Source organism: Seriola lalandi, unplaced genomic scaffold, assembly GCF_002814215.2.
Source record: "Seriola lalandi dorsalis isolate HSWRI2012SDOR001 ecotype SW California unplaced genomic scaffold, Sedor1 jcf7180002054850, whole genome shotgun sequence".
In the NCBI taxonomy this organism is placed as follows: domain Eukaryota; kingdom Metazoa; phylum Chordata; class Actinopteri; order Carangiformes; family Carangidae; genus Seriola; species Seriola lalandi.
Window position 1 is genome coordinate 3,016,628 of NW_019525403.1, and position 24,475 is coordinate 3,041,102.

The window sequence follows — 24,475 nt, forward strand, 5'->3', positions numbered from 1 at the left end:
ATTAAAAAAGTATTCAGACACTTCAGACCAGTCTTCTTCGGTCTGACGTCTCAACCTTTGCATACCTGGATTTGTGAATTTTCTTCGTTCTGCTCTGCAGATCGTCTCAGACTCTGTCAGGTTTATGTGGACTTTCAGAGGACAGATATTTTCAGGTAACTCTGGACCAGGTTTCCCCTGAGTCCTGACCAGCCTCCCTGACCCCCCACAGCCTGTTGCTGCTGCCATTATGTTTTACTGTTGGGATGGTGTTGTTCAGGTGATGAGCGGTGCCTGGTTTCCTCAAGAACTGAGTCCAAACAGTTCACTCCTGGTCTCATCGGACCAGAGAAGCCAGATCGGTGGAGAGCTGCAGTGATGGTTGTTCTACTGGAGGTTTTTCTGGAGCTCAGAGAGACCATCAGGTTCTTGGTCCCCTCTCTTCTTCTTGATGTCTCAATCAGCTCTAGAAGAACACCTTCATGTAAGAATGATAGAGGCCACTGTGCTCTTGAACCTTCAAAGTTTCTGTATCTTTCCTCAGATCTGAGTAGAGATGTAGTGTTTGGTTATGTCAGCTTCTCAACCGAAACAATGGTTTACTATCAGAAATGTCAGATGGTTGAAGTAACTGAAGCTAAATACAGTCACACAGTGGGAGGAGTTATTTCTGGTGCCTGTTGTCTCAGACAAGTTTAGGTGACTCGCGCTTACAACTCCTCTATAGGCTGGATCAGCATGAAAGTGTATTAGAAAATGTCTGGTTCTCTAATAAAAGTCAAAGGTACAAGTAAGTGTACATAAAGACTGTAAATGTTAGCTTCAACTTCCATGGTGCATTTTGGTGAGAAACAGCCAATGACTGAGCTTAAAACTCTGTTAATGTGAGCCATTATCAGAGGGCGGAAGTTGAAGATGATGGTGTTGAGAAAATTGAAACTTACATCATGGTTCTGTTGCCTCTAAGAGGTCTTGTCTCAATGGTAATGGAGGCTTAGGCTCATGGATATTGTAGTTTTTACACCCATCTGCCAAAATGATGGATAAAAAGTAAAAAGTTGAAATGATTGAAACTAGTGGCCAGAACATGAAGCTGTGGTATCTTTAAATTATCTAGGACGGTCGGCTCTTAGCTATAAGCTAACATCCAACTGCTACTGGGAAATGTAGTTTATGTACCAGCATCATAACATGCAGTGTCACTGTTCCCCACACACAGTGTTAAAGTTTCATCCACACCTGTAGAAGAATTTTAACAGGAAGTTCACTTTAGGTTTACCACACTGATGAGGACACAAGAAAGTTAACGCAAAGACAAGAAACAAGATAAAGTTAGTTAATAGTCAGAGAGTAAAGTAAATACAAAGAGAAGACAACATGAAGTCAGTTACTAGTCAGAGAGTAAAGTTGGTACAAAGAGAAGAAGCAACAAATAAAATCAGTTAATAGTCAGTAAACGTGTGTTTTAAATCTCAGAGACAGGAGCAAACTTTCCGCTCCATCACCTCCATGTTCAGTCCTTGATCTGTGGACAGACCAGAGTCTGACAGGGTGGTCTGGGGGCAGGACTTCACACACAACAGCAGAGCTGAGACCATTTAGTGGAGTGTAAACAAAGAAGGTTTTAGCTTTAGTGTACAACAGGGAGGCAGCAGTCTCAGTGATGTGATGTCTGCGTTTGATCTGTTAAAAGTCGAGCTGCAGTGTTCGGGGATAATTAGAGTCTGGATGAAGAAACGTCAGGGTGGAACAGGAATACAACAATATGCAGTAATGAGTGTGAGGATAACTGTGGAGGTCACACACACATATATCCTGAGGTTTCACACAGTACACAGCTGATTTTATCTTTTTTATTAAACTTTATAAAATAATAATGTGGAGGAAGCTGAAGTGTGTAGTTAACGCTGACACAGGGACACATCATATGACCATCATTATCATCATCATCATCAGAGTCAGAAAAAACTTCATTGAACCCTGCAGGGAAACTGGTTTGTTACAGTTGGACACACACAATGAGGAAAGAGGAAGTAAATAGTTATGATAATAGACAGTGAGGGAAGGTGTGAGGTAGAGTCTCCAGGCTTCGGTTCAGGTCTCCACTTACTGAGTGAGAGTCTGGCCCAGGTGAAGTCCCTGGAGATCATGCAGAAAGCTCTGGGACATGGAGTCATGACATCCTTCCTAACCCTGCTGTCTGGCAGTTTTCCTTATTTGCTTTGGGGGAAACACACACTCTGAAACTTTACTGCGCAGAGGACAGTGATGAACAAAAATAATAAAATTGGTCAAACCTGCAGCAGCACAGTGAATCAGCTCCGTTTAAATAATAGGCGGATGGAGGATGTGGCGGTGGGTGGTGATGGACATTAACTAGTCCTCTGTTTGGCAGCAAACGATCAGCTGGTGTGGGATGTGAGTGAATGAGATGTATTTACAAAAGCTGAAGCGCTTTACAATTTTTTTTCTTCATTTACCTTATTCATTCACACAGTGACATCATTGTGTGTGTGTGAGTGGTTAAACCGTCAGGAGCATATTTTAGTTCAGTGGACATGTTCCTCTATGTTCCTGCCTCGTTTCATTTCAGGTTCCACTGGACTACGATACAGTTCAGTAGTAACCTGGTGTCATTCATATTGTAAATTTACTGGAGTTCAGATTTAGCTTTACAAGGTGTTATTTGTGGTTTTGATTTGAAGTCAAGTTGAGGCTTCATCTCAGCTGACCATCATTAGAGGCCCACAGTGTTATAATGTGGGACTGTTGTGTATTCAAAAGTTGGACTTTCTTTTAGCCTTTCTGTTTATGCATTCAGTTAGTATTTCTGTTAGATTTTCTCTTAGCCTTGCTGCTAGACTTTTTTATTAGCCTTGCTGTTAGCCTTCCTGATAGACTTTTGGTTACCCTTTATGTTAGCTTTTCTGTTAGCCTTTCTGTTAGACTTTCTGTTAGCCTTTCTGTATGCATTCTGTTAGACGTCCCGTTAGCCTTTCTGTTTATGCATTCTGTTAGACTTCCTGTTAGCCTTTCTGTTTATGTATTCTGTTAGACGTCCTGTTAGCCTTTCTGTTTATGTATTCTGTTAGACTTTCTGTTTATGCATTTTGTTAGACTTTCTGTTAAATATTCTCTTAGCCTTTCTGTCAGACTTTTTGTTAGCCTTGCTGTTAGCCTTCTGATAGACTTTCGGTTACCTATTATGTTAACTTTTCTGTTAGATATTCTCTTAGCCCTTCTGTCGGACTTTTTGTTAGCCTTGCTGTTATCCTTCTGATAGACTTTCGGTTACCCTTTATGTTAACTTTTCTGTTAGCCTTTTCTGTTAGCCATTCTGTTAGCCATTCTGTTAGACTTTCTGTTATCCTTTCTGTTTATGCATTCTGATAGACTTTCGATTAGACTTTCTGTTATCCTTTCTGCTAACCATTCTATTAGCCTTTCTATTAGCCTTTCTGTTCACTTAGCTGTTAGCCTCTCTGTTAGCCATTCTGTTAGCCATTCTGTTAGCCATTCTGTTAGACCTTCTGTTATCCTTTCTGTTTATGCATTCTGTTAGATTTTCTCTTAGCCTTTCTGTCAGACTTTTTGTTAGCCTTGCTATTAGCTTTTCTTTTAGCCTTTCTGTTAGTCATTCTGTTAGACTTTCTTTTAGCCTTTCTCTTTATGCATTCTGATAGACTTTCGAGTAGACTTTCTGTTATCCTTTCTGCTAACCATTCTATTAGCCTTTCTATTAGCCTTTCTCATCGCTTAGCTATTAGCCTCTCTGTTAGCCATTCTGTTAGCCTTTCTGTTAGCTTGTTGGTCCTGTTCTGGAGATAGATAGATCACTATAAACTAAAACTTCCATCCTCAGGTCAGTTGAGCTCATGATCCACTGTCAGTCAGTTACCACCTGCTCTGTAACCTTACTACTCTGTCTGTCTGTCATTCAGGAGGAGGCTGCCAAGCCAAAAATCCTTTCCTCACAGAGATTATCTCCAAAGTGGTGTTTCCTTGACTGTAAGTACATCACATTGTTCATCATTTACTCTCCTCACCTGGATCTGCAGGATTTTATGCACTGTCTCTGCTGGCACATGATTGGCTGACTGGATGATTGCATGAATAAGCAGGTGTTCCTAATAAAGTGCTCCTTCACTGTAGATTTAGCTACTTAGTCTGTCACTGTTTTTTCCATGAAATTAACTTGAAAGCAGCTTGAAACAAACAAACAAACAAATATCAAACAGTGACCGGGGTGTTTAATTACCTCACCTGCTGAAGGTAATAGGTGTTTATTTGCGGCAGGTCTTGATTTATAATTCCCCCCTTCATATATAGAACTGGACATATTATTGTAAGAAGGCTTGTTTTGATCTGCTCCCATTTGCCCTTAAAGTTACTGCATTACACTGCTGATATAAACTCAACACCTCCTTTAACCATTCCAGATTAGAAGCGTTTCAGCAGACAGAAACCCTTCATTTCTTAACAGGGTTTTATTGTGAAACAATTGCAGACATAGCTTATGCATCAACAACCAGACAGGATGATCAGAATGAACGAATCAAATACTGAGTCATCTGGAACAACATATATATATATATATATATATAACACACTTGGACTTTAAACTGCCAGTTGAATTTATTACGGCCTTTTTATTCCTGCAGTCAATTGAATCTATCATGAATCTTTTAAACTGTCACGCAGATGTCTATGATAGATTCTCAGTCCTGCAGAGTCACATGTTTAGTCCCTGTAAACATCAGTGACACCTGTCACACAGTGTTTTTTATCCGTCCTGTCAAAAATTCACAGTTCGAACAGAAGAGAGAAACATTTTTATTGAGAAATGATGACTTCTCCTGAGAGGACCCGACATCATCTGTAAACCCTCACATTACAGAGGAACACCACGTATAAAACTGTGATGATAAAAAACAAAAACACACACTGAGTAAAGAAAAGACACTGTGTTCTGATGCTGGAGAAAACTTTATGCATGAGCAGTACAGTATCAGCTGGAGTCTAAATCACTTATTTCATTTAATTCTGTGTTCACATCATGATCTTTTTAAGATTCATCAAATCACCACAGAATAACTGATATAAACTCAAAAGTTTCAAGTGTCAGTTCACAGTTTTTAGATACATGATGTGATTGTGCAGAAACATCTGTTTATAAGAATGACATTTCTGGTAAATATGAGTTGTTAGGAGGCTACAGGGCTGAAAATGTACTGATGAACTGTGATGAGTTCATTGTATTAGCAGCTGAGAGGAGACAACCCACACAGATCACTGTCTCCGTAAACCCACCTCTTCAGTCTCAGTGCCAACAGATACCGAAACACACAGGTAAACACAGTCTCTTAACTGTGACTTGTTTAAAACCTGCAATCTTACTGTAACCAATAGCAACGATGGTCCAAAGGTTACAGGTTTAGACGGTAGGTTATAGTTGAAGTTTGTGAGCTGGTTCTCCCTCAGAGTGAGAAAAGCGTTATTCATCCGAATCTGTTTGTCGGTGAAAGTCATGAATATTAATATCATACGGCAGCTTACCAAAAATATCGCAGAGAGAAACAGTTACACATGCACGCACACACACACACACTCACTCACTCTGCCTCTCTCTCCCTGGTCCTGATGGAATTAGCAGAGAACTTGAATCGGGAGAAGATGCAGCTGCACAATGCTCAGTTAGTTTAAAGCACAGATGGTGTTTTTGTCTCCGAACATGGCCGACTTCAGATTCAGTATTCACACAGGAAAAAGGTCTGGTTTTACAACGACCACGTATAAACCAGGTGTGTGACCGGACCGTGGTCTAAGGGCTACACCTCTTTTTTTACAGGCAGGCACCACTTTCTTTTGTAGAAGTTTGTATTAAAATATAATGCAGTACTTTAAAACAACAGACTCAAGAGAGAGCGACTCAAAATGAAGCTTCATACTAAAATACAGCTGTGACCAATTCTACATATCAAACAGAGGGAGTTAGACATAAACACCTGTTCCCTGCTGCAGGTAAATAAAGGCCCCGCCCACTACCTGAGGAAGTACAGTAGATTAAAACAGTAGTCTAAAATTATTTATTGTATGAGAAGCCAACTAATGAGCAGTTTTATAATGACAAACCTTTAGTGACAACGTTTCATTGGTTAACTCCGTTTTGTGTTTGTATTTGCAGCTACAACAGCTGATCGTTTCTACAGGATAGACAGAGCACAGGTACGTCCGCCCCCACCTGAGCTTACCTGAATGTTTTGTGTGATAATCAGTGAAGCTCCACCCACAGCTCAGTGCTGATGAACTGATTGTTCTCCTTCCGTCAGGAACATCTCAACTACGTCTCAGAAATCTCCCAGGAGGAGATTTTCATCCTGGACCCTGAGCTGGTTGTCATGACGACAGTAGGCACGTCCCCCTCATCCATTCCTGACCTGTTTAACTTGGGAAACAGCAGGTAAGTCAATGTCTCCACTGGTTGAACCTTCACCCTGAAGTGTTACGACGTTATATGTGGGCATGTCAGAGGATGTGACAATCATGACCAATCACATTGACCCCCCCCAGGACCCTCCCCCTCAGGACTAACAGTTCTGCTCAGAGGAAACTGTAGGGTTAAATATGAAAACATCAGCTCAGATTCACATGATGAAGATCTTACACTCATCATCACCGTCTTCTGTTCATGATACAGAGATGCTCCATCACCATCTGTGGTTGCACATGAAGGCAGAATAAATCATTAGAATATAAATGTCAGTGACATCACTGGGTCCGCTCTGATTGGTCGAGAAATCTCTGCTTCACAGGAGCCTATAGAGCCTGTTAGAGGGTAAAGCCTGCATGAAGTGGAACTACGTAATTCATACTGTGTGTGCGTGCGTGTGCGTGTGTGTGTGTGTGTGTGTGTGTGTAGGTGTATACATACAGCTCATCATCTTAAAGATCTTTCCTCCTCCTCATGTGAATCTGTGACCTGTTTATGGAAAAACTTCTGTTTGTCTGCAAACATCATAAATAAAACAAACAATTTTTAATTTTTCCTGTTGTGTCACTGACATAAAAACCAGTGTAAAGGAAGCACATGTAGGTTTAGTCCTTATACAGCTGTAGACAGATGTTTATGGACATAACTGCACATACTCTGAGGACAAATGTGTTACATTGAGTATTTCATGTATTAATAATGTGGTGTGTTTTGTATGGAGCTGACTGAAGGTAAGTTTGGATGAAGTGATGTTTTCATTGTTGTTTAACCTTTCTTCACACAAAAAAAGTTGTTAAAGTGTGTATGTGTGAATAGTGTGAAAGCTCCAGATCATCTCCATGCGGACACACACACTTTAACTACTCAGCACTGTGTCAACAGTCTGTGTTCTCTGCAGAGCCTCATTCATGTCACACAGACATCATGGCACACATTAACGTTACGTAACACACCATCATATCTTACACCCACCACAAAGCACAACACGAGTGTTTTTGCTAGTTTCAGTCTGACACAATAACAAATACATATATTGTTATGCTTCTCTATTGGTGCACATCGTATGTACACTCTGTTACACACAGGCAGAGTTTGGTGAAGATGAGCTCCAGGTGTCAGAGTACTGTTTATGAGCACGAGGCTCTGCAGAGAAGCTTCTTGGTTACTACTAGGGTTGCAAAATTCCGGGAATTTTCAAAAAATGGAAACTTTCCGTGGGAAATTTATGGGAATAAACTGGGAAATTATGGGAATAAACGGGAATAAACTGGGAATTTTCAAAATTGAAGGTTGGCTCTTCATAGCGAACTTAAATATAGCTGAGGAAAGTATATTTTAGCATAATCTTGACTAAAACAAACAGATGCCATTCAGATACACTTGAAGATCCATGCCATTCCTCAATCACATGCACAGCGCACACTGCTTACTGCATGGCTAACGAGACCACGCCCCCTACTGGCACCGTGCACGCCTCCATCACATGTACAGAAGATTTCTAGAAGACTGGACCAAACTTTTGAGCCTGAAGCACAGAGACTATTGAAGGCACACATTTGTGCCTGTGGAATAAACATATATAATATATATATAATATATTCCCAGTTAGTTCCCCTAAATTCCCATTAATTCCCAATAATTCCCATTATTATTATATGGCCATTTCTACAGGCTTTATAGAATATTCTACAAGCTTTTTATTCTACAGGTTCTACAAGGAACTCAGTGTATTCAGTTGGTTATTTCAGAGTCATTCAATTCTGTAAATAGACAATACAACAATGTGTTGACATAAAAAATATGTACTTTTGAATACTTAAGTATTTTTAAAATCAAGTACTGAACAACTTTCACTTGTATTGGAGTAATATTTGATGAGGAGGATCTGTACTTTCACTCAAATATTGATGTTGGGTGCTATGTCCACCTCTGATGTTTGGTGAGGGAAAGCCCTTCTAATGAGTTCCTTAATGAGTCCTCAAAGAAAAATAACCAATGACTAGAAAATTCCTGGAGAAATTTTAAATGTGCCTGCTACTAAACTCCTTTCGTCTCAATCTGTGCATACGACGTTACTTTCAGTTTCATTCATGTCGTAGAGACTAATCCTGACACTGACCTCAGTCACTGCAGTTGTCCCTCAAAAAGCCTTTTGAAGCTGTTATGACTGGCCAAAATAATAATAATATATACGATAGCTTCTAAGATTGAAATTTTATAACCTACCTTCTGCCTGGTTGCTGCGTTAGTAGCACCTGCTAAGACCTGCTGTTTGCTATTAGCTTCTGAATTTGTATTGCGGTCTATGGGAGAGCTGCTATGATGGTTAAACAGTTCCTATAGCTCGAAGCTCCAAGTAAATTCAGTGTGTCTGCTGCTTTAATTACTGTTGTACTATCCAGTCTGAACTGTAATCTCTCTCTATGAGCACTAGCTGCTCATAACTACTAGCTGCGGGACTAGTTATGCGCTAAACTTCCTATACGAAAGATGAATAAGACGAATAAGTATGCAGAAATAGTATATGCCTTTAATGCTATTGCATTGCAAGCTGAAACACACTCACTCATACTCTGATTGGCCACACAGATCTGATTTCACTGTGTGTGTGTGTGTGTGTAAATACTTGAATAATATTTTCCACAGTTTGTTTTCCTTCTCAGAAACAGCCAAGTGTTACTATAACATTAGCTCTGGTTGTGTGTGTGTGTGTGTGTGTGTGACACATATCCTCTGCCTCCATATTAAATCCTTTTAACCATATTCACACGGATTAATCCTCACCTACAGGAACCTGTTAGAGCGGCTGTTTATCGGCGCTCTTTGACATAGAGAAGCTGATTCACAGAGGAAGAGGAGGAGGAGGAAGACTTTCTCTCTTCTCTCTAAGTCTGCTGATATTCTACATTTGCCTCATTGATCCTCAACAAGATCCAAACCAACAGTGTCTCAGCTTCATACTGTCTGGCTTCCCTCTGTGTGTCTGTACAAACTCCTCACAGACATGTAGTTTAATATTTAGAGGCTCAGTTTCCTCAAACAGCTGCTCGCTGTAGTTTTTAACAAATTTGGGGACTATTTTCAGCGGCGGATGAACCAAATTTGGCGTCACTCAGTGAGGTCCTCAGACAAAATGTAAATATATTGAATTTCCATATGATATATATTTTTATTTTATATATACATATATGTAAAACTTATATATGAAACCTATTAGAAATTAGAACAATTTCATATATTGACACACACACACACACACACACATATATATATATATATATATATCCATCCCACAGCCTGTCAGTATGTGTTGATATTATAAACAGTAAAGTCTGAGACCAGTTTCCCAGAATGTGAAGTTAGACATGTTTAAAATGAGTTAGTTAACTAAACTCTACTAACAGTCTGAGGCTGTTTGCTTTAGGATCATGTCTCCTCAGTTTAATGATGTGAAAAACATGTTGAATATCCTCAGAACAACAGTGTTAGATGATGCTGATGTAAACCAACGTAAACAGACAGATTAACATTGAGAACAGAATAAACAAAGTAACAGGTACAATGTGAGAACAGCTGAACAACTCAACCTTCTGATCCTAATAACACTTCCTTCTGGCTGTGTGTGTGTGTGTGTGTGCACGTGTGTGCATGTGTGTTGGCGGTCTGATTTGCAATGCTGAGTGCAGCGAGTGGGAGGACGAGGAGGAGAGATGAGGCCGAGAGGCAGGGGCAGAGAGAGGGAGAGCTGGGTTTAGGATGGATGTAGAGAAATGAAATGCACTCGAGAGTCACGCCAATCTGCTGTGCTGACACACACACACACACACACACACTCACACACACTGTCTCACACAAACAGTGCAGCAGTTTGCCCACGCAGGGCAAGAGGTGAACGTTTTCCCTCCCACTATAATTACCTCTCTCTGCTTGGCCTCTCTCTCCCCCTGTGTCTCTGACAAACACTGAAATACACCTACACACAAAACATTTGTTTTTTTTATGATGTTTGTACCGATGCTCTCACACAGTGTCAGTTTACACTGAGCAGTTGAAACGTCACTTACAGAAGATTGATCATGTCAAAGTCACAAGAATCTAGAAGAAATGAAATCAGTGTATTTTCACTCTGTAAGGTTAAAATACTTGATTCATGCGTCAGCGACACTGTCACTGTCACTTTATCTGCTGCTAGACCCTGAGTAGAGTTGTTATGTCGACCGCTCGAGTCCCTCAAAATACCTTTTGAAGCTGTCACGGCCAAGATGACCTCACACTGATGGTTTCAAAACTTAATTTGTCCCCACAACCATAGCAAGACATGTATGTATGTGTACACACATACATGCCCTAACAGAAGTTGATCTGCAATTAAGCTATACCGCTATGACCCCACATTTTGAGACTCTTATTTTGAAAGTGTCTGTGGTTCTGTGTTCGGCAGTATAAATTGCATAAGGTTTTGTACAACGGAGCCAATAATTCCCTCTTACCATGTTGATACTTTTATTTTGAAGGTTAATCCAGTTCGTGGAGATGGTGTTTGTGTGTTTCTGTCTGTGTGTGTATATATATGTGTGTGTGTGTGTGTAGCTGTAGAGCTGCCCAACAGAACCTCCAGTAAGTTCTTTTTACCTGGTTGAGACTCTTATTTGGAAGGTGAATATCACTACAGTGGTTCTGCACTTCAGTCATCATTTCATTGTAAGTGAACGAACAGACTCCATGGTTCACATTCTCCGCAGAACATCTCCATGCCTTCGCACCGGGAGCTGTGCGACTATCTGTCCTCAGTGGAGGGAACATTTATTCCTGTCTGCCTCTGATCTGGCTGCAGTTTACTCACTGACTGTGTTTCCTTTGTGTTCTCCCGTAGTTCCTCCCAGAGGCAGCGAGTCAACAGTGACAGCTCTGCGGCTGAAGCCTTAACACACAACACAACGCCTGTGACCAGCAAACTCAGCAGGTTAGTATGATTTCAGATTGTCACACTCTGTACTGTGTGTACTCGTATGTTCAAGCTGCTGGTTGTATCTTCTTTGCTTTTATCAGTGAAAATAAGATACAAGTACAACCACACTAACAACATGTAATGGCACACAATGGTTAGCAGACAAGTGTAAGATGAAACTGTGATGTTGTATTGAGATAGGGTGGGAGGAGGAGGGCAATAGATTGTATGTGGTTAAGTGTGTCGCATGTTCACATTTTAATAACTTCAGTCGCTTCAGAAGGAATTCAGAACCCTGATCTAACCCTATGATTAGTGCTAGGATTAGTCCTGTAAGTCGGCCTATGATTGGTCCTATGATTAGCCCTATGATTGGTCTTATGATTAGTTCTATGATTAGCCCTATGACTAGCCCTATGATTAGTCCTATTTACTCCTATGATTAGTCCCATGATCTAACCCCATGATTAGTCCTATGATTAGTCCCATGATCTAACCCCATGATTAGTCCTATGATTAGTCCCATGATCTAACTCTATGATTAGTCCTATGATTAGTCCCATGATCTAATTCTATGATTAGTCCTATGATTAGTCCCATGATCTAACTCTATGGTTAATTGTATGATTAGTCCTATGATCTAGATATATGATTGGTTCTATGATTAGTCTTATGATCTAGACCTAGGATTGGTCTATGATTTGTCTTTGATTAGTCTTATGATCTAGCTCTATGATTAGTCCTATTATTGGTCCCATGAGCTAATCCTTTGATTAGTCTTATAATTAGTCCTATGACCTAACCCTATGAGTAATCCTACAATTGGTTTTATGATTAGTCCCATGCTCTAACCCTGTTAGTCCTGAGATTGGTCCTATGATTACTCTTATGATCAGTCCAATGGCCTAACCCTATGATGAGTCTTTCCTGACTACTACACCCTAAATTCTTCCCAGCTTGACGTTCTGAAACTCAGTATAGTTCACAGTTGAATTACCGGTCAGCTGAGAGAAAATGTGGGATTTTGCGGAGACTACAGAATTATATAAGAAAATCAAGGACAGTGACTTCAAAGATCCATGTTGTTTAAAGTGTGACTATAGACATAAACATACACAAACAACCATAGGATCAACACAGACCAGGATCAATGAGGTGCAACCTAGTAAAATTTTAAAAGCACTAATGGATGGAGAGAAGCTGAGGTCTCTGAGAGTTGTGCAAATTATTAGGTTACAGGGAAATTAAATATGAATCTCCATTTATCCGCGAAATAAAAATAAAACATCCCTTATATCTTTAAACAAACAATTATAAAATAGGCTTTGGTTTAGGCTCATTACTATTTAGAAAAAACGCCTGAGGTCAGTGAACATTAAATCAAGAGGTTTAAATAGTTAATGAAGGAATCCACGGTGCCAACAGAGAGTACAGCAGAGGGGGTGAACATAATCCTCTCAAATTAAAGAGGTCAGGTGGAACTTTGCTGGTCCATGTTTGAACTCATGTTTTATATGAGGGATCAATATATGGTGTTGCTTACTGACAAAATGGAAAACCGGCTGTAAAAATAGTTTCCACGTGATTGAAGAAATACTGTGACCCAGAGTTTGGACTTTGATGAAGCAGTTGTGACATTGTAGACCGGAGCTCATTATTCCAGATGTTTCCTGTGACATTCACCATCACATCTTTATAAACTGATAACACATCAATGTGTTTTCTGTTTGCTCTGCTGCCCTGGGAATCGGTTAACGCAGCTTTAAATCGATCATTAATTATTAATTAATCATTATTATCGTTACAGGGCCGGTTGTATCCATCGCTCTAACACCACTGCGGCTGATTTCAAACCAAGACTGAGGTCAGTAAACGTGTTTAAATGATATAGTTATTTATACTCGAGAGAAAGTGAAGCTTTTATTTATCAGTAGAGTCAGTGTCACATAATAATATAATTATACACTGAGGTCACATAGGTCCAGTTCCTACTGTGTCTCTGCTGTCTCTACTGTGTCTCTACTTGTCTCTACTGTGTCTCTACTGTGTCTCTGCTGTTTCTACTGTGTCTCTACTGTGTTTCTACTGTGTTTCCTCTGTCTCTACTGTGCTTTGTACTGTCTCTACTGTGTTTCCTCTGTCTCTACTGTGTTTCTACTGTGTCTCTGCTGTCTCTGCTGTTTCTTCTGTGTCTCTACTGTGTTTCTTCTGTGTCTCTACTGTGTTTCTTCTGTGTCTCTACTGTGTTTCTTCTGTGTCTCCGCTGTTTCTACTGTGTCTCTGTTGTGTTTCTACTCCCTACTGTGTTTCATCTGTCTCTACTGTGTTTTCTACTGTCTCTACTTTGTTTCTTCTGTCTCTACTATATTTTGTACTGTCTCTACTGTGTTTCTTCTGTCTCTACTGTGTTTCCTCTGTCTCTACTGTGTTTTCTACTGTCTTTACTTTGTTTCTTCTGTCTCTACTATATTTTGTACTGTCTCTACTGTGTTTCTTCTGTCTCTACTGTGTTTCTTCTGTCTCTACTGTGTTTCCTCTGTCTCTACTGTGTTTTCTACTGTCTCTACTTTGTTTCTTCTGTCTCTACTATATTTTGTACTGTCTCTACTGTGTTTCTTCTGTCTCTACTGTGTTTCTTCTGTCTCTACTGTGTTTCCTCTGTCTCTACTGTGTTTTCTACTGTCTTTACTGTGTTTTCTACTGTCTCTACTGTGTTTCTACTGTCTCTACTGTGTTTTCTACTGTCTCTACTGTGTTTCTACTGTCTCTACTGTGTTTCTACTGTCTCTACTGTGTTTCTACTGTCTCTACTGTGTTTCTACTGTCTCTACTGTGTTTCCTCTGTCTTTACTGTGTTTTCTACTGTCTCCTTGTTTCTACTGTCTCTACTGTGTTTTCTACTGTCTCTGTGTTTCTTCTGTCTCTACTGTGTTTCTTCTGTCTCTACTGTGTTTTCTACTGTCTCTACTGTGTTTCTGCTGTCTTTACTGTGTTTCTGCTGTGTATCTACTGTGTTTCTACTGTCTCTACTGTGTTTTCTACTGTCTCTGCTGTGTTTCTACTATGGTAGGAAGTTAGATACAGATCTGCTCAGACTTACTGTATATTCATTAACAAGTAAAGTTCTTTTGATTCTGACAGTTTCAGTCTCTCGTCACAGTTCTCTGCTCATTAAAGTAAAATTCTTCTCTGCTCATTAAAACACCACCACTCTGACAAATGACTACATGTAGGCCAGTCCTGTGTGTGTGTGTGTGTGTGCGTGTGTGTGAGGTCACATGTCCACTCAGATAAATGTCTCTCTGTGTGTTTTATCTCCAAATGTTAATTCAAACAATGAGAAGTTCTGCTTCATTTAATGTAACCAGCTATAAAACATATAAATACAGTCATATTTATATGTTTATTATATGGGTATAAAATGTGTGTATCGGTTTGATCTATTTGATTTGTAGTAAAGAGTGTGAACTGCTTCACAGTGAAACACAGGAGGTCGTTTAATTTCTCATTAGTTTATAATGACCAGTTGTTCATTATGATTATATTGTATTATTATGGAATTAATTATAATCTCTCTGTCATGTGAACCATAAGTTATTATACAGAGGTTCAGTGACCTCACAGCGACGTCACTCTAACAGGTTGGGGGGTCGACTTGTTTCCAGTCTGGTGGTTTGAGCAGAAAGCCTAACCTCCTCGTGACTCCGCTGGTTTTTAATTGACATCCTGTTAGCTGGCTCGCTAATGTTAGCCAGCAGTGACATGGAGTCGCATATAGCAGTGTGTGGAGTCATCCCATCCAGACCTGATCGCTCTCTTGCCACCCTCCCCAGCTTTAAAAGAGTGATTTAAAGTACCCAGCTTACAGTCCAGCCGGTCTGACAAAACCCTGGATCCATAGACCTGCTCACACCAACATCTGTAACACTCAGCTGCATCACGTCCTCACTGCGTCTTGAGTGTATTCACACCTGAACTTAGAGCTTTCCAATCTATGATCAGATGACCTGAGATGGATGTCCGGTCTGAACAGGACTGAACAGAACTGAACAGGTCTGAACTGGACTGTACTGGTCTGAACAGGACTGAACAGGTCTGAACTGGACTGTACTGGTCTGAACAGGACTGAACAGGTCTGAAACATCCTCTGTGTGTGTCTCCGTCTCCAGACAGGAAAAGAGCCAGAAGACGAGTGAAGCGGAGAGAGAGAGAGAACAAGGTGACACACACACACACACACACACACACTGTTATATGTGTCTTCAGTTTAAAACTTAAAATTGTCTCACAAAGATTGTAATACAAGTTGCTGAGTGTGTGTGTGTGTGTGTGTGTGTGTGTGTGAGGCGATGGGGGATGAGACAAAGACATAAGACAGTTCTCTGACACTTTTTCTCCACCTGTCTCCTGTCGCCGTCACTTTGCATGCTGGGAGTTTGTGTGAGGGGGCTGCAGCTTTGTTTCTGTCAGCTTCACCGTTGTGTTGTTCTCTTGCATCGGGCTCAGTCGTGTTTCTTTGTCTATGTTTGAGTAGCTGATACACGAGCACTCCTATTTTAAAATGTCTGTTATAGCAGCTGATGAAAAGGAACACTGTCACGTGACTAAAAGGTTTATGACAGGACCACATGGTGATCAGGTAGACAGACAGGTGGAAGGACAGGTAGACAGACAGGTGCTACAGAACCTCATCTGTTTGTGGAGCGACATCAATCTGCTGTCAGTCACACAACAGTGACACAAAGATGTTTAAATGTAGAAAAGTCAGTAGATGATGATCGTAAGGTCACTTACTGCTGTTCAGCTGAAGACTCCCCTCAGACTCCACTGTGATTGGCTGTTTCAGAGCGAGGAGACCAGTGATATGATTGGCTGCTGGCAGACTGCAGCTCATGTTAGCTTCAGCTGAACTTGAATGAATGACTGTTTTTATTAATTTGCGTAATTCGTTTTGAAAAGAATCAGATTTATTCAAGGAATCGTTTAAATTCAGAACACACACACGCACACACACACACACACACACACACAGACAGATGTACCACATGTCACTTGCTCCATTGAACTCCTCAGTTTGATGCAGTCAACCTGTCTGACCCTTGTGGGAGCTGTGTGTGTGTGTGGTTTGTGTGTGTGTGTGTGTGTGTGTGTGTGTGTGTGTGAGAGAGAGAGAGAGAAAGAGAGTGAGGGAGGAAAGTTGTGCCTAATTTAAGTCTGTGAGAGACAGAAAGAGAGAGACTGGTCTATGGTTTTATAAACTCTCTCCTCTTCTCTCTCCTCCTCCTCCTCCTCCTCCTCCTCCTCCTCCTCCTCCTCCACCTCCTCTCATGTCTTAAGACTCCCTCTCATTTTCTCTGGTTAGTTTAATTCCCTCCCTGGGCTAAATTCATTTAATTCCTACATTCAGAGTGTGTGTTGGGTTTTGTCGTGTGTGTGTTGTTTTTGATTTGTCTTGCAGCCACAAAAGCTCTTAGAGGTTTTTTGAAGTCTTCCCCCTCTCTCTCTCTCTCTCTCTCTCTCTCTCTCTCTCTTTCACACACACACACACACACACACTAAGCCTAACGTAACTGGATTAGGACTTGACTATTTAGAGGGAGACGGAGTGAGAGCGAGTATCGAGGTCAACCTAATAAACATTCTTCTCATAGTCAGCCTGCCGCAGTCGAACACTCAGCCTGTCGGTGGCATGAACAGTGTGTGATGAAGACATTATTATCACGATGTTTTTATAGAGAGGTGCTTTTAAACCGACCTCAGTGACATGAAACATATCGGTGTAACTCCACAAAACGTCGCTAAGGTTAATCGACACCTGTGAAGCAGCTTCACCACAGACTGTCGTGTCACACTGACTCAGTCTGAGCTGGGTTGTTCCTAATAGACTGATAACGGAGTTTCTACATTATATACACTTCAGTTTCCCATAGGCTACATTAAACTTTCTCTCTAAAGCTATGGTCAGCTTCTTCCTTTTTTTCTTTTTTTCCAACAGCTATAACTTTATACTTGAAATATGCATCTTTTTGTACAATTTTATCCCCTAGAAATGAATGGAGCCCATGTTCAAATCCTCGAAAACTCTCCTCTTTGAACTTCAATAATGTCAGCATACTTTCACCTAGAGACATCATTTAACCTTTAAGGTGATCCCAAGGGTGTCAGCTATTAAACTCGTTTTCAGCAACAAATTTCTTTTCTTTCCTGAATGTAGGAAAATTTGTCTTCTTTCAGATGATGTGTTTACCGAAGCACAGAGACTTACAGAATTTGAACTAGCAGCCTCCATTCAACTGTTCCATAGACTGCGATGCAGATTCAGAAGCAGATTTTCAGAGTAAAACAGAAAAACATTTTTGACTCTAGGGACACTTACATGCACAGAAATGTACAGGAAGGTCTTGTGGTGATGAAGGTGTAAAGATTTTGCTGATATGACGTAATTTTTTTTGTTAAATGGCAGGAGTTCAAGAGGCGTGCTTAGCCATTTCTCCCTTAGCTTAGTCTCAGATATATATATATATATATATATATATATATATAAAACACTTCTGCTTCAGCTGCTGCTTCAGTTTCATCAGTAAATATGAAGTATGTGTAGGTTATTCACTCCATGTTTTATTCAGTTCATATACTTCAGTATAACATCAGTTCTAATATCATGGGACCATCAACATGAGACACAGATACAGTAGAATTAAACCAGAAACACAGTGCAAATAAACAGCTTCTGCAAACTTGAATAAATATATATATAAATACAGTCACTGCTCTCATTAACAGATAAAGAAACACACACCATCGGCCTTTGGCTGCTTGTGTGTGTGTGTGTGTGTGTGTGTGTTTTCACGCTGTGCTGCTCTCCACCATCTAGACAATAATTATCAGTTGACACCATGATAAGAAAAATTAATAAAACGAGTGAAAACAGACGAATGTGAGATTCACTGTGTCAGTAATAAGAACTGATCTCTGCCTCTTTTTTTTCCTGATCCATCCATTGGAAACACGCAAAGCAGACACATGAAACCACATGTTTAGCTCCATGACGACAGGAGTTTGTGTCGACTCTGAGACATCCTGACCTCTGTTGCTCTCTCTCTCTCTCTCTCTCTCTCTCTCTCTCTCTCTCTCTCAGAGGTGTTGATCGAGTGTGTCAAGAACAAAGACGTAAAGAAGGTGAGTACCACTGTCATTAATCCATCATCAATGTTTCAGTATCATTCATCACAGATGTGGCCACTGGCTGCTGAACATCTGGATACAGAGCCAGATGTTCTCAGAAGTTAAAAAGCTGAAAATCAGGTGGACACAAAAAGGACATCACGTGAATGCTAATCTTGCTAATGCTAATCTTGCTCTATGCCTGCTGATGTGTAGATAAGAGACTGTTTGTCAGCACATATAAAGTTTATGAGGTCAAAGGTCACACATTGTTTTTTCATTTTCAACTGCTGCAGCTTTAAGGCAGAAGATGTTTCTGTTAATATCAACAATAACTGATCAGTTAAAAAGTTGTTTTCCTCTTTAAATGTGTTTTATTAAAAGCTGCAGGAGCTGCACCTGAAGGGGGCGGACCTCACTGTTCTGGACCAATCAGACTGCAGTTTGTTGCACCATGCTGTCAGTACAGGAAGCAAAGAGATGGTCCGCTACATTCTTGACAACGGTAACACAGGAAACCAAGCGTCCATCACAGTTTAACCATAATTTTGAAATGACATTCAATCTGATTCTAGTAGAGAACAGAAACAGACAGATGTTTGATTGAAAAGAGACAGATGTTTGAAAACAGATGTTTGATTAGAAAGAGAGATAAGTTTCATTGAAAACTGACAGATGTTGAAAACGCGATGTTTGATGGAAATCAGACATGTTTAATTGTAACCAAAATTTTTTTTTTTTAAAGAAAACAGATGTTTTAAAGAAAACAGATGTTTGAAAACAGATGTTTGATTAAACAAAAGATGTCAGTCAGTCATCCTCCGCTCCGATGTGTCTGTTAGTCACCTCCTTTCCTCTGTGTTCCAGCTCCTACTGACCTGCTGGATGTCACAGAAAAACTGCAGTAAGTACAGTCACACTGTTGTCATGGAGACCACTCAACATTTTTATAAAGAGGTTATAAAGGGGTTATATTCACATTTTGTTCTGTAATAATGATTAAATTAGTTTTGTGGACTTATTGCAGAGACGCAGTCCGGCAGAGAAACAAGAACCATATGATAAAGAGAATAAACTTAAAGCAAACAGAGGCGGCGGAGAGTCCGAACATCAGAGGTGCTGGACTCCCAGAAGACGAGAGATGCTGTTGGCTAATGGTTTTCTCTTTCTCTCTGTACCCTTGTATCTCTGGACCTGGACCAGCGGGGAGACGGTTCTTCATCGAGCTGCATCGCTGTGCCACAGGACCATCTGTCATTACCTGGTAGAAGCAGGAGCCTCGCTGATGAAAACAGACCTGCAGGTAGGTTCGTTACTCACCTGTGCAGGTGTGTAGCCCAACATTTACACCACTACAACCTCTGTTTGGGTGAGGTCATTAGGTGGATCCATCGGGTCCATCAGTCTATGGTCAATCGTATAGCAGTGTGTGTGTGTGTGTGTGTGTGTGTACGTGCGTGGGTGTGCGTGTGCTTGTAGTGTGTGTGCGTGTGTGTGTGTGTGTGTTCAGTTTTAACAGGGAGGTTTCAACCATGTAGAAAAGCTCCTCACTGTCTGGACTCAGCAGTGACCTAGATTCAGAGAGGAGGAGACAGAGACAAAGACTGTGGTTTGACATTCACTATAAATCTCTCTCTCTCTCTCTCTCTCTCTCCCTCTCTCCCACTCGCTCCCTCACTCTGTCCCTCTGGTCTGTGTGTATGTGTGTGTGTGTGTGTGTGTGAGAGAGGTGTAAACTGGAGGTTGTAGCGCCAGTTGTGTTGTGTTACTGGTCTTAAATAAAGCTCAGCTCCCTCTCTCTGTCTCTCTCTCTCTCTCTCTCTCTCTGTGTCTCTGTGGGAGTGTTTCCAAATCAGCTCAAAGACACACACACACACACACACACACACATACATACTGGACTCGACTAATTAGAGTCCGTTCTAAACTCTGGAAGTGAGTCAGTGGCTCCTTCCCCATAGATACATGTGTTTGTGTTGTGTTTGGAGTTTGCGCTTGTTCACAGTTCAGCCCGTAACAACGCACAGTGTGATGTCATTCAGCATTTTATTAGGAACACCTGTACACCTGCTAACTCACCCAGCAGACAGGAGCATGAATGTGATGCAGTCAGGTCAACATGAGGAAAGTTTCAACATGACGTGAAGAACCGAGGAACTACCCAATGTTAGTTTGCTGTTCCTAATAAAGTGATCACTGAGTGGAGATAGAACGATCAGACTAATGATAGTTTTGTTTGCAGTCGGTTGAAAAGCTGCAAAACTCCAGCTTTGTTTTACCCAGTGGCAGCAATTAAAAGTGATGATGGTGGAACGACTTGATAATTATGTTCGTTTTCTACGGGAGCGTTTGTTTCTCTCACGGCTGTGGATGATGTGTCAAAACACCCACCCCTGTTGTTTTCTACACATCCTGACGCAGCAGCAGTTCCGTCATAGATTGGCTCCTCTCAGTCACCGTACTTTTCTTCTGTCAGTGTGATGTGTGCTGCCCGCCGTCCTCCGTCTTCACATCCTCAAAACAGGATAAAAAACTTTATTGTTTCAGCTCGTGGTTTTAGTCTGTGCCGTGTCTGATCTCAAGCTGATGTCTTCAGATGACTAAAGACAGTTACACGGAGACACAGAGGCGAACCTGACCTATATCTGCTAGCTTTAACAAGACCTGGTCTCTAACTGTGAGTCTTTGTCTGCTGCAGGGGGACACTCCTAAGAACAGAGCAGAGAAGGCTCAAGATGCTGAACTGGCTGCTTACCTGGAGAACAGGCAGCACTACCAGATGATCCAGAGAGAGGACCAGGAGACAGCTGTTTGACTCTGTCCCTCTGTGTGTGTGTGTGTGTGTGTGTGGGGGGGGACGAGGATGAAGATGCTGCTGTCTCTGACCGACAGCGGGCCGGCGATGCTAGGACATGGACTCATGAGAGTGAAGCTGAGCCATGATCTCGCCATGCGTTTAATGATGATTATGATTGTGATTAGAGCGATGATGATGATGATGACAGTTTATGTTGATGAAGATGACGGTCACGAAATCATTTTTGAACAGCTGGTGAAGGAAACAGAAAGCGAATGAAGAGTAAATTCATCTCAAACACATTCAAACTGAATCACGCAGCAGTGATTCGTCAGTCTGGACAAGCTTTTCTTTGGGGTGTGGTTTCAGGTCCGACGGTTAAAGGTGTGAGGTGAGAGGTCATTGACCTCTGGGTAGAAACTGAGTCCGTCAGGGTTCATCTTCAGGGACCATGAACATGAATTAAGTCCTATTGACATATCCTTTAATGGACACGATGGTGTTGAGTTCAGGGACCCTAAAATTAAAACAATTAATGAAGATGTTCTTATCACTGTATCTCACTGTGTTTAATGAAATCATTCTGATTTAAATGTTCATTTTCTTTATATTAAATCATATTGGATTCATATTTTTTTGTTAAATATATTAAAATATATTTTGTTTGTGCCAAACTTCAAAGTGTCGTGACATTTAAAGAGACAGTACACATCATCATTACAGCCACAACCTACATCGAACTGACTGATGAAGGCAAATCATCATCATCCTCATCTGCTCAAGTAATGCAGTCTGTAACAGACATGACATCGTGGCCAAGGTGTGGCGAATCGGACTCACCTGGTGATGCCGACTCAACACAGACATTCCTTCAATCAAAAACTACAACAAGCAGCAATGGACTACACAGCGGAAACAGTATGAATAATAAAAACCCGATGAGTCGCTCTGAGAGACCTGGATCCTGTTAGAACCACATCGACCATGTTCCTCTGATAAAAAAGTGTCTGAACTGTCTTCAGATCAGTTTTACATTGACAGTGACTCCATGATGTACAGCGGTTAGGTCATTCCTTTCTTTCATTTTACACTTGTGGCCAATCTGATCTTTACTCTCATGTTTCATTTTTCTATTTTTCTTTCTTTCTTGTTATTCAGTTGGATATTTGTATAATTTGTTGTTGAGATCAATATGAATATAATAAAAGATGAAGTGTGTCCGCAGGTGTTTTCATTGATATGGATCACACATTAGCATTTCATTATTCTGTTTCATCATTAGAATAATTATATTATAAGGTGTTGACCTAACTCTGTAAAGTGCCTCCAGATAATGTCTGTTAAAATCCGGTGATATATATAAACAGATATAACTGATATAAAAGTGAATTAAATCGAATCCTACAAACTAAGTAATGTTGTTACAAAGCTTCCTCTAAGATTTAAAGGTCAGAGTTTAATTGAGTGTGTGTGTGTGTGTGTACTACCACAGAGGTGTGAGTACTTTGGCAGGTGTCTATCTGTCTGTCTGTCTGTCTGTCTTTCTGCCTGTCTGTCTCTTTTGCACACTCTCTCTCTCTCTGTCTGTCTCCCTGTCTGTCTGTGGGCAGATGTTGTCACCATGGTAAAGTGACGACCTGGAAGATACAGTCAATCATTCTGATGGTCAGTCTATTTCTGAAGCCAAGACTGAAGCTCTCTCTCTCACTCTCTCTCTCTCTGAGGTCTGATGAAAACATCAGGTGAATACAGATGTTGTTTTCTTTGTGTGTGCGTTTGAGTCTGAGACTCTGAAGTCAAACTCATACTAGGATTTATGTTGGAAGCTTGATACGCATTGATTATAGTATGACTTTCTGTTATAGCAACAGACTTTACTGACAAGTCCTTCCTGATCACATCCAAATTGCCACAAGGGCCACAACTTTCATTGATGACCCTGGACCACCAGATTGTGGACTTGTGTATGTCCGGTCCATGTTAAGTGTAACGGTGGTGCTGCACCTGGACCAGCACAGGCAGGGACTCAACATGGTTGCCGCGCTCAACAGTTTTCATGTCACCTTTTCTGTCGGTTGTTCGGGTGAAGACATTATCGACAAGGAGGCCGCAAGGAAGCGTGGAGTTGCCTCAACGGGCGCATGCAGCCTTGACTTTGGGGGGGGGTACCCTGCCCTACCTCACCGAGGCAAGGGATACTAAAGGCCCGTCTTTCCGCGACCTTAACGCCACACGCGGCTCGTCCGTCACTAGTTCAGCCAAAACCCCTCGGAGATCAGCTTCATCAGAGCTCGAGCTAATCTCTGAAACAATCCTTTCAGTTCATGTTCATGCCTAAAAAACCCCCCTAGGACCACCTCACTTTCCTTATGGCTGCCCTACAGCGCAAAACACACACACACGTGTCCACACACGGTAGTCAATACGTGACTCCTGTCTCTTGTGGATACACCCTCAGAGGTTATCTGTCATGGATCCCCGGTTCCTTTGAATAGGTCTCCATGACAACTTTGTGACAGAGTCTCTTGACGCACTTCATCTTCTCTGAACTAACTATATCTTCACTCATCGGGAATTCGACTTTGCTCCCCCTTTAAAATGCGGGTTAAGTGTCTCCACTCGCTCCTCTTTTGGAGCTTTTGGTTTCTCTTGGTATATAAACAACAAATTATGTCCTCTAAATGAACTTGAATCATTCTATGAATTATTAATATCCTCCGCAAACAACACAGTCCCAAAGTTAAGGTCTGTTCACTGAGAAAACAGATATTCTTCTTTTAACATTAGTCCCTTATTCCCTTAAGCTGTGAAGCTTTAGAAGCTAATACTGTTTCAGATACAAGAACTGTTTATCCAGCCAGCAGTAATAGATTACTTTAAAGATGAAAACAATGTTTTAATAATTGTCTTTGTGAGGGCCCTCCTCAGTAACGTAGTTCTACTGTTCCCCTCACCATCATGTCCCTGTGTGCAGCTACTTAATGATGTATGTCCCTTAGTCTCTGGATCCATATGACTGTGTATTAGATTGAAAACAAGCCCATGAACAGTAGACCTTTAAAATATTCTGCAGCCTCTCGGCTTTTTTTTCATTTTT

General features: G+C 41.0%; 1 protein-coding gene across 4 annotated transcripts in view; it reads left to right on the forward strand.

Moving 5' to 3' along the window:
• The window catches only part of LOC111670345 (diacylglycerol kinase zeta), a 55,052-nt gene extending 32,456 nt beyond the window's left edge, over positions 1 to 22,596 (forward strand). For 3 of the 4 annotated variants that reach the window (XM_023427037.2, XM_087179517.1, XM_087179519.1), the window contains 11 exons: positions 3,921 to 3,987; positions 6,164 to 6,204; positions 6,309 to 6,439; positions 11,343 to 11,432; positions 13,225 to 13,281; positions 15,587 to 15,636; positions 18,556 to 18,596; positions 18,966 to 19,086; positions 19,449 to 19,485; positions 19,785 to 19,884; positions 21,280 to 22,596. In XM_023427037.2, the coding sequence (XP_023282805.1) occupies positions 3,921 to 3,987; positions 6,164 to 6,204; positions 6,309 to 6,439; positions 11,343 to 11,432; positions 13,225 to 13,281; positions 15,587 to 15,636; positions 18,556 to 18,596; positions 18,966 to 19,086; positions 19,449 to 19,485; positions 19,785 to 19,884; positions 21,280 to 21,396 (852 nt within the window). In that variant the 3' untranslated portion in view covers positions 21,397 to 22,596. The remainder of the gene's footprint in view (positions 1 to 3,920; positions 3,988 to 6,163; positions 6,205 to 6,308; positions 6,440 to 11,342; positions 11,433 to 13,224; positions 13,282 to 15,586; positions 15,637 to 18,555; positions 18,597 to 18,965; positions 19,087 to 19,448; positions 19,486 to 19,784; positions 19,885 to 21,279) is intronic. The other variant, XM_087179518.1, reaches the window with a different exon arrangement.
• The last annotated feature ends 1,879 nt before the right edge of the window (positions 22,597 to 24,475 follow it).